Source organism: Leptidea sinapis, chromosome 35, assembly GCF_905404315.1.
Source record: "Leptidea sinapis chromosome 35, ilLepSina1.1, whole genome shotgun sequence".
NCBI classification, from domain to species: Eukaryota; Metazoa; Arthropoda; class Insecta; order Lepidoptera; family Pieridae; genus Leptidea; species Leptidea sinapis.
This window is the reverse complement of record NC_066299.1, coordinates 8,293,802-8,305,051: the sequence shown is the minus strand read 5'-3', so window position 1 is coordinate 8,305,051 and position 11,250 is coordinate 8,293,802. Positions and strand designations below refer to the sequence as shown.

Genomic DNA, 11,250 nt, shown 5'->3' with positions numbered 1-11,250 from the left:
ATCCGAGTTACACAACAGCTGATAAGCGTTTATAATTAGGTACCTAAAGGGGTACATTATAGGTAAATATTTTATGCAATTTATTTTATCTTTTTTGTTCAACCTAAGTGCCAAGGAATAAAATAAATGATAACTTATAAAAAATATTCTATATTTTATTATTGGCATTATAAATGTAGTAAATTGACCTAATAATATAAAAGATTGAGAACTGCTGGAGATGAACACGCCTGGTATGTTCGCGGCATTACATAATAGATTATTTTTGATGAACCTTAAAAAAATATCAGATCCTGGAACCACTTCAGAATACTTTAGCTTACGGCAGAAAGTTTATGCTCAGAGTCTTTCGGACAATAATATTGTCTAATCTTTGAGATATAGATGAAAAACGGTGAGCACGCCCGGCGTGCTGGCGGCATGCAGATAAGAATTAGTGTGGACACGCTAGGCGTGTCAATGGCACTGAATGTGTTAAACAGCGCCATCTTTTCGTAAATAAAAACATTACTTCATCATTACTGAATCATTAATTGTATACGCGTACGTTCCATGATATCGTTTAATAATTGCCTTAAGAGTTTATTAACCTGCTGCTAGATGGCGTGAAATACAAATTCACCGCCATCTATTCGCTTCTAAACGAATTGGATACTATAATTTTGTGAAACAGTCTCGACATGTCGCGCGGTTCCTTTGTAGTTTACAATAAATTACTAGATGGTGCTTATTAGTGATTTATTTATTTAAAAATTAAATGAATTGGCAAAAATCTTTTTTTGCAAATTGAATAATCTTATCAAATTAGTGTATTGTCATTGGTCCTCGATAAATCTACAAAGTTTGAATGAAATCTGGCCGTTTAAAGTGGGTCAAAATCGCGTCTAAAGGAGTCAGTTTCAAACATACATACAAGGGAAGCTAATATACAGCGTTTAAAAAGGTTTAAGGTGTCAACTAAACTGCATCAGTTTCCTAATTTCAAAATTAAATGTGACAGTTTTTGCGTGAATTGAGGAATTTTTCATAAGTCTTAACTTTGGTGTGAGCTATGTGGAGTTGGGTAAACTTACTGGATTTTAGCAGATTTCAGAATTCATAAAATTGCGGAAGAAATAAATTAGTGTGTTATTGAAGTGAAACTAGATGAAACGAAAAAGCGAGACGGTAGAGGCGCCATTGCAAGCTATTATTTATAAAACTATTATTTTGGCCGCGCCAAATTATGATTTCAACAAAATGGATATCGTATCCAAAGTTCTCGAGCGTGCAGATATCGAATTTGGGATCATTTTTGTAATGCAAGATGGCCGCCACGCAAAATTATTTATATACGTATGCGTGGTGGTAGTAATGATAACCCTGATGCCAAGCAACTAAAAGGCATCTTTTGAAAGTTGTTTTGAAAGGAATTAAAATCGTTGAAATCAGGAAACTGTGTGCTAACGACCACGAAACACTAGAAAATGTCAGTAAATTGATGTGTTCCTCTTTACTACATAATATTAACTTACCAGTGGGAGGCCACCTTTGCACGGGATGCCGGTAGATTATGGGTTACAAAAGGGCCTATTTCTGCCGTGAAGCAGTAATTACTGTGTTTCGGTCTGAAGGGCGGCGTAGCTAGTAAAATTACTGGGCAAATGAGACCTAACATCTTATTTATTTATTTATCAAAGATACAATGTAACATTACAGATTAAATCTAAAGCGTTACAAAGATATTATACTAAAGAAAAAACAAACAATGAAAATTATAAACTATAGTTATCTTATTTTATAGCGCTTGCAGGCATCAAACTCTCAAATCTTTTCTTACATTCTTTGACCAAACATTCCATCGAGCTGGCAAATAGATCACACTGTGGTGCTACCTCAAGTACAGAGTTTAGAAGACAGATGGCTCGTATTACAGGCGTGTGCTTATGCGCTTGAGTGCGTGCAGGTGGCTGCGCTAATAGTGCGTGTCGCCGCGCGCGTACGTACGAGGTCGGTACAAAGAAACGCACCAAACGTTGTAGTAAGTATACGCAGTCCACTCTGCCCCGATTTATTTTGAGAACAAACTTAGTAAGAGCTACGTACCTACGTAACTGCAGTGAATCAAAGCTCAGATGTCCTTGTAAAAAGAGTGTTGGGTACATAAATGGATAGTATCCATATTGCCTCTTATACAAATGTCCAAGGAATTGTTTTTGGACTTGTTCGATCATTAAAGTATATTTGCTCTCATGTGGGTTCCAAACAACTGAGTTGCACTCGAGAATACTACGGACTAGCGCCGTATAAAGGATACGAAGTGCTTGGTTCGTTAAATGAGATGCATTACGTAGAACAAATCCAAGCAGTCGGTAAGCAGCCTCAACAATAGCCTCCACATGTGAGTGAAACGTGAGTTTAGGATCGAATACAACCCCAAGATCTCGTACTTCCTGTACTCGCATCACCGGCACATCACCAATTAAATAATTGAACTCTTGCACGGCGGAGGAGCGTGAGAATGACATGAATTCACATTTCGACAGGTTAAAAAACAGCTTATTATCAACACTCCACTTGTAAACCCGATCTAAGTCGTTCGTCCCAAGACGACGAGCGCAGATGTAGTGCCGCTCAGAATTTTTGGGTTTTTCAAGAATCCTTAGCGACACTGCATTGTAATGGGCAAGGCGTATCAATTACCATCAGCTGAACGTCCTGCTCGTCTCGTCTCTCATTGTCATAACAAAAGAACTGCTCCATCTTCGAAAGTGACAGTTATATTATAGATAGCTTAAAAGAAAATGGAGGCACATCTCGTTTACTAGATCATAACCAAGCTTGTGAATATAATATATATAGCGAATAGTTGGATATATAGCTGTTGTGGTGAGATCTCTATGACACCGCTCAATTCGAGCCGCTCTTCGTTGTATGCGGTCAAATGGAAGAAGCTGGTACTGGGGAGCACCCGTCCAGAGGTGAGAACAGTACTCCATGTGAGGCCGAATTTGCGCCTTATAAAGTTGCAAGCGGTGGCTTTTAGTGAAGTACTGTCTCGCCTTACTGAGTACACCAAGCATTTTAGAGGCCAGTTTGGCCTTCTCTTCCAAGTGACCACGGAACTGAACGTCGCTCGATATATCGACGCCAAGTATGCCAATACAGGCTGTGGCAGTTAGAGGAGTGATCTCGAATCGAGGGGATACGACAAAGGGAGACTTTTTAGTGGTGAACGCACAAACTTGTGTCTTCTTGGGGTTGAATTAGACTAAATTTTGTCGGCCCCATTCCGAGACTTTGCAAAGCATAGTCTCGATTTCAGACACAAGTTTGTTCCGGTTCTCGTCGACGCTATCCCGGGACATGTTGGCACGGCCGGTGTAGGAAGCATATCCCGTGCTGTCGTCTGCATAGCAATGAATATTGCTGATTTGCAGCATATCATTGATATGCAGAAGAAACAGCGTAGGGGATAGCACACAGCCTTGCGGGACGCCAGAGTTTATGGGTTTTAAGTCGGAGCATGCACCGTTGATAACAACCTTGATGATCCGATCAGCCAAAAAGCTAGTGACCCATTTGCACAACTTCTCGGGAAGCCCATAGGATGGCAGTTTCGCTATAAGCGCTTTATGCCACACCCGATCAAAGGCCTTCGCTATGTCCAAACTCACCGCCAACGCCTCTCCCTTCGACTCAACCGCTTGCGCCCATTTATGGGTGAGGTACGCAAGAAGATCACCAGCTGAGCGACCCTGACGGAAACCGTACTGGCAGTCGCTGATCAGCTGGTGCCCCTCTAGATATCCCAAGAGCTGGCGGTTGATGATTGACTCCATTACTTTGGAGAAAATGGAGGTAATGGCAATGGGGCGGTAGTTGGACGGATCTGAGCGTACACCTTTCTTAGGGATCGGGTGCACTAAAGCCGCCTTCCATAATTTCGGGACTACGCCTGATGAGTAGGAGAGCCGGAAAAGACGGGTAAGGACCGGCGCCAGTTCCGGAGCACAAGTTCGCAGCACTATCGGGGGAATGCCATCGGGCCCGCTCGATTTGTGAATGTCCAAGGTGAGAAGCGCCTTAAGCACGGCACCATGCTGGATTTTTACCTCCGGCATATATGAATCGCACCGCGGAATATGCGGTGGTGGTGCACCTTGGTCATCCAGAGTCGAGTTGGACGCGAAGAGGGAGCCCAGGAGATCAGCTTTCTCTTTCGCGTCATGGGCCAGCGAGTCATCATCCCTGTGCAGTGGCGGAATGGCTGGCTGGCAGAAGTTTCCTTGGACAGCCTTGGCAAGCGACCAGAACGCACGAGTTCCCGAGGGAAGGCGTGCAAGTTTCGCGCCAATTCTGCCAATGTGCTTCGATTTCGCGTCAGCAATAACTCTTTCGAAGGACCTGGAGGCATAATTGAAGTGTTTTTTAAGTTCGCTGGAATTCACATCCTTAGATACCACCGCATTGACCCAAGCCTGATAGCACTCCTGCTTTCGGCGAGAGGCCATTTTGCAGGAGCGGTCAAACCATGGTTGGGACCTGCCACCGATAGGCACTCCTAAAAATTGTAATATAATATGTAATACAATTATTTACATTAAAATATTAAATATATTTTAAGCTTGGTGAAAAATAGTAAACCTTACATTTATCCTGATACTCTATCGGCCGTTTTCAACAACGTATCACCAGTTACGGATATATTGCTGTCACCGTTTAATGACAAGATCTTATCTATCCATAGTTATGTCCAATATAGTTATAGTCCAATGTTATCTGTCGATAGGTTATTGAAATGTAAGTAAGCGTAAAAGAATAGATTTGTCTACCTCTAGTAAATTATACTAAGGATAGATAGGTTACTGAATACGGCCGTATATCCATCTCAATCTCTCGTAACCTACCCCTGATTAAAAATACTCATTGAAAATGATGAAATTTGAATTGTTTTCAATAATCCTAATCCTTTTTTATGTATTTATAAATATACAGCGACTACAATTACATAAAGCGACTGTTTATTTTGTCAATACTTTGTCAATATTTTTTACAGGAACTTTTCAGAAGTTTCACTTCTACCGTGTATGTCTTGCACACATACACATATATTTTTTTTGATTGATTATACCTCGTAGATGCTGGTGACATCTCTACACGGGTTAAACCTAGGTACTGTCAATATATATATATATATACGTATATATATTAATATATCTCTCTAGGTATAATCCATTATTGTGATTCAGTGCTCAAAGTAAGAATAAATTACATTCCTTTTACTGAATCATCTAAAAGCAAGCGAGGAATATGAACATGCCTCAATTGATATAAATTAAACAACACATTAAAGTATAGCAATCAACAAATCATTTATTTGATTTAAAATATAGTAAATTCATATATTTTTGCAATACAAATATTATGTGAACCATACAAAGTAAACTGCTTCGTAAAAATTCTTTATGGCACTGTGGCATACACAATACTATTATTCCACTTAAAAAATCATAGTCATAGGGATAAGGCCATGCAATAACATATATCTATCTTGAAACCGCTAATCCAGTTCGAAAAAGAATACGAATTGATTATTGACGATTTGATTATAAAATTACAATGAAAAACCAAACAATTAGTACTTACGTATCTCAAAACAAAAAGACAAATGAATTAGGGAAACGCATTCATAATAATTTTAGTATTAACCGTTATGATTTCGTGAAAAACCATAAGTTATAGGTGCTTTGGTTTAACAGGAAAAAAATCATATCGTACCTATCACATGTTATAATTGGTTATCAACGCTAAAGGTTCCTTAAGAATTTTAACTAGGTAATTCTTTTCACCGACTAAGTACGACCATCTGAAGTCAGTAAATCTATGCCTATATTTGGAAAAAGTAACGTACCTAATTCAACTTAATTTTAAAATGCAACCAAATCCAATAAATGTACAAATGTCTCGATCGCTTGGCGTCACGTAAACATCAAAGAATATATTATTAACTTAGTAGAGACGCCGTATCATTATGCGTGTTTAGCGACTGCTTGCCACTTACTTCCGGCATCACACAATATGTCTTTAACTTAAGTACTATCCCCATCATCAACGTCCCTCTATATGAGGTGCAAGGCACTTTCTTAAAACCACATTACGGGATGAACTTTTTTTCTTGGTATATTTTAGGTTGATATGAACCTGATGTGATGATAATAATGTAATTCCTTTGGTAGTTTGAACAGCGGTGAGCACTTGCAGAACAGTGAATCACAAGCTGGTTTGTCAACCACTTCCATAACAATTTGTTTCCCACTTTTCCTACATTTATATAAACTGAATGACATTTTCAGATCTATGTATGCGTGCTGCGCGCTATTCCTCTTCGTCGAAAACTGATTATAATATAGCGCCACATCCACGAGCCAATGCATCGCGACGAGGCCGCCTTAATATCGTCAGGTAATAGTTCGATGGACAGATGGCCGTTGGGGCAGTAAAATATCGACCACGTACCGGAAGACGCAGTGCTGGTAGGCCCCCCACAAGATGGACCGACGATCTGGTCAAGATCGCCGGAATACGTTGGATGAGGGCAGCGCAGGATCGATCGTAGTGGAAATTGCCGCGTTGATTATCTCCTAATAGCCTAATGCATGGTCTGATTTGGTCCGGCCAAACCATCAGACTCTGTCCGGTACCGGACCATATTCGGTGGTATGTCACATTGTCCATCACACAAAATTATTTTTTTACCAATGACCAATTGGTGCGAGCAGCGAGGTGGCCACGCCCGCCTATCCGACAGTCCCATGGTAAGGCCGTACAAAATGTGACCATGTATCTAGGCTATAATAAGCGAATGGGAGCGAGTCGCTATCGAATCTAATCGATCTATTAGTAACGCAAGTGTTTCTACGGAACTTTTTTTTATTTGCGTTTGAAACAGAAAATGGAGTGTTCAATATTTTAATAATAGACCGCTTAACCTGTGTTGCCGCAATAACATCGCCATGTGGAAGCACGTTCTATGTGAGTGTCAAACACGATTCATGACACGACAATAATACCACTCGCTCGTGGAGGAGCGGCCTAAGGTCAGGATCTGCAGATTTCTTAAAAATTTATTATTTATTAACTTATATATTGTTATAACCTATTACGGTAGGTCTTATTATTATTATATATATATACAGAGCCTAAACTTTCCGAAACATTTGTTCGATAATTATGTTCTCAGATATTATAATATCCCCCGCCATATAGACAAAAGAAAATCGTGAGTAGATAGATACATTTAAGTATTATTAATTTTTACTTTTGTAGTGTAGACAGACAGTAGGTCTATCAAATATCGATTAGATTGAGATAATTATACTGACACTGAGTCAATCTCATTATCTATTTAAAATAATTACTTGAGAATTTTTATATTCTTCAAACAATTAACAGGAATATAGTAAGAAAATATAATTGATAATAAGCTAGGTATATTCTTTTATTCTCACATTTTTGGTACTGTTATGAGCAGGTAATATTATAATATCTATTAGGTATAGGCCCCAAATTGCGTGAAGCCCTTTGAAAAACTTCATAAAAGGTACGTATATTGATATAATATGAAACTAGTTAAAGGCGGCAATACTTCCCCTTGACATGTGTCATGTGTCATGTGTCATGAATGTTCATAATAGAAACTTTTTACCTGGTACTAGTTGATTCATTGCAATGCCATCTTGTATCAAGTTAAAGCAAAATGCGTTATCGAAGAATATTTTACGTGTTTGATTGGCACTTTGGTACACCGGATTAATTAAAATTAATGTTAACATTCGATAAAGTGGAGAACATTAAAACTTTCTTCATTAAAAAACCACATTGATATGCTAACTTTAATAACAGTAGGTACAACTACAGGATGATTTGTTAAGCAACGCGTAGAAAAAAAAAGATTTTGATTTATAAGTCAGAATAGAAAAATCGGGACGATTCTAAATGCAAGATGAAAAAAAACAAAACAAGAAATGATTCGTCAGAAATATAAGGTGATGATAATGTAGGTAATTAAATGACTATGATTTCTTATCTACAATACATCTTAATAATAATAAAGAGCACAGCCACAGTCGACATCTTAACCTACGAGTTGTTATAATACCTATAATTTAACTATATCTAATTATATATAAAGTACAATTGGCGTTACACAATTGGAAATTTTTATTCCCAAAAAGGAATCACACATGCAAACATTTAGCTTTTTTTTTCTCAATACCTATATTATGTATAAGGCACAAGGCACTTAAAAATAAGGCACAAGCATTCACTAACACTATAAAATTTATATATATATATATATATACGTGTATAAAATAATATATCATTCATTCATCATAATAATAAATATTAGAATTGTCAAAAATATTTTTTTTGAACATAGTTATGTAGGATCTTGTAGGATAAAGGAAAATAAGGTTAAAACGTATGAAATGGATGGATTATTTGGCGATATTTATCTAATATTCATATTTATTGCTAAAACAATGTTAGTCATTTAGATTATTGATAGGTCTCTACTAGTAAATTGCAGCAACAATACTACGCTCATAGAGTACTTTTAGTTATATTTGAAAACTACGCCTACTTGAGCCAGTCTCGGAGCAACTAATTAACAAGGTGGGCGGTCCGAGTTATTCTAAGTAACTAAGAGATACATAGTAACAATCTGAAGTTTACTAGGGTTTACCAGTTTGCGACATCAAATTTTATAAAAATACTACAAGACCCGCAAATAAGATTGACGTATGACAATATATTAAACTGTTACATCTACGGAGCTATTGTTATATCATAGCGCGACATCTAGCGGTAGGGCGCGAGGTCTATCAATAATCTTGATTGGTTAAAGCTTTTTTTAAGTGGAACAATGTTGTTTATTCTATTGGAGGACAAAAATTTATATTTATAATTAACAGTAACTTTTTTTTATACCCAAACACTGAATAATTAAATGGTTTTAACAGTTAAATGTATCTTAAATCTTATTCGTTTTTCGTTATATAATTAGTTACCTCATGTAGTATATATATTTATTAAACTTTTTAAAGAAACTACAAAATTCAGATCATATTGATAAGTAATTACTAAATAATTTTGTATTTCGAGTCTTTGTACTTTTAAAACTAACCTATATTAAATGCATTTTAATTCCCGAGAATTATAAAAGTCACGTAAATTATGATATAAGGCACCGAGTACCGACAATATTAGGACTCTACAGATAAACAGATTGTTTTTAAATAAGGCAGGCAACACACTTTATTTATTTATCATCAATCACTTTAAATAACGCGACTGTTAGTCTTGTAAAAGTAACTACAATTTAAACTATAGGTATGCCAGATAGAATAGCTTTTTCGTATGTTATAGGTATTCCTATACATATTATCATAATAAAATAGCTATTCCCTAAACTTTCATTTGGCTTAGAATTTACATTATAGGTAGTTAACTTGTATATTTTATATCAATTCATTGCGGGTAGGTACCTATTACTTGTTTTATTAGAACATTTATTATTCGAGGGTTATCAAATATTTTTAGTTGATAATTCGATGCATTGTGGCACTTATTTTATATAATTTACTAATACCTAGCATAAATTACATTCAGCAAATATAAATTCGATATGACATAATTCGTATTGTAAAATTGACAACAGCATAATACAAATAGGCAGTCTGACATAACGAAACAATAATCTCTGCTGTTGGTAGTTATGTGAAAATAAATCTTTCACACAAATACTTGGTACGTTAAATAGATTCCGATTAAGTACGGATTAATAGTTGAAAAAATTTTTACGCCTAAGTAAAAAAAAAATATATATAATAACTATTATGATTTGGCGTGAATATATTACATTACAAAAAAGGGTATATAATTTACAAAACTAGAACTTATCCAATGTATGCGACCTGCGCTTGTAAGTACGGTCTACATATTTCAACAGACATAGGATTTCTGTTAAATTGATCGAGAACAAGGGGCAAAGGAAATGTAGGTATCATAAATAATAAATCTCTGAATATTTCCAATGTTCGCAACGGAGACGGTAAAAACTAACTCGAACCACTTGATAAAGTTATTGAATTAGATATTCGTGGGAACGAGAAAGCATTTCTTTGAAGTTCCATATAGTACCTAAGATCTTTGCCTAAGATTGAAATATGAAGTAGTAAGTACTCTTCCTTGTCTTCCTTGACACTGAGTCGATCAGCTGTCTTTTTTTTTAACTTGACAAGACAATTTAAACATTGAATACTAAGTACAAAAAATATGGATTTCCTATTTTTTAATTATTGTTAATATAATATATATACATTGTTAATGTATATTAATTATTTTGTAATGCCTGCACCGACGCTTTGTGGCTTCAACTGCCCTTCTTCACTTCAACAGCGTTCCCAAACCAATACAAATAATGCACCTATAAGCTGAGAGAATACAATCTCAAAAGCTGAAAACGATCTCTTGTACTCTGGCATTGCAGATGTCCACAGAGATTTAACGTGAGCCTCCTTTCTTTTGCCCCCTGTTTGATATAAAAAATACATCTTTGTCAAAAATAGAAAATATTACATTAAGTATAAAACCATGGAAGGATTCAATGGGAAATGCTAGCACTAGTCTTGAAAATATGGAAGTTTAAGGCAGTGACAATTTTATTAGTAATAATTCGATTCTGTCCAGGGTTAAAACTACATAACGTTAAGATTCGTCAAATTTGTCACACCCAGGTAACCATAAACGTTTACTACAATTGTGTTATCCTGTGATCACCTAAGAGTCTCTTTCATACCTAGATAATTAATTATCTGTACAATAAATGGGATCTAGATCATAAATCAATCATAGACAACGTAGTCTGGGATGAGCGGCGGCTCCATTTATTTCTACTCCGTGGCACTGACGTTCATTTACGACCAACCAACGAAGTTTATAGGTGCGACTCTATTTTTTTCAAACTTTGGGCGTTGCAGTTAATTTGTTCCTTGATTTCTCCCATCTGCTGACGTAATCAACTGGATAGCAAATGACGGCCGACAGGAGAATGAACCCACCGGATACATAGAATGAGATCTCGTAACTTTGAGTAATGTCCATGAGAGCGCCTGTAACAAACGAATAATAATAAAAATATGTGTGCAATTCAGACGTGACTTTATAATAATGAGACTAATGTTAAATTTCGAGAAGAGTAACGTA

The 11,250-nt window shown here is 36.5% G+C and overlaps 2 protein-coding genes across 2 annotated transcripts in view; both read right to left on the bottom strand.

Annotated features, from left to right (window-relative positions):
- Nucleotides 1-1,772: 1,772 nt before the first annotated feature.
- Nucleotides 1,773-2,507, bottom strand: LOC126975415 (uncharacterized). The gene has a single exon (XM_050823304.1). It carries the CDS (start codon nucleotides 2,505-2,507, stop codon nucleotides 1,773-1,775), a length of 735 nt encoding a protein of 244 aa, XP_050679261.1.
- A 2,822-nt stretch (nucleotides 2,508-5,329) lies between these two features.
- Nucleotides 5,330-11,250, bottom strand: part of LOC126975203 (monocarboxylate transporter 3) — a 52,174-nt gene continuing 46,253 nt past the window's right edge. Inside the window, exon 9 of the mRNA XM_050822987.1 lies at nucleotides 5,330-11,156. Coding sequence (XP_050678944.1) covers nucleotides 11,005-11,156 — 152 coding nt within the window. The 3' untranslated portion in view covers nucleotides 5,330-11,004. The remainder of the gene's footprint in view (nucleotides 11,157-11,250) is intronic.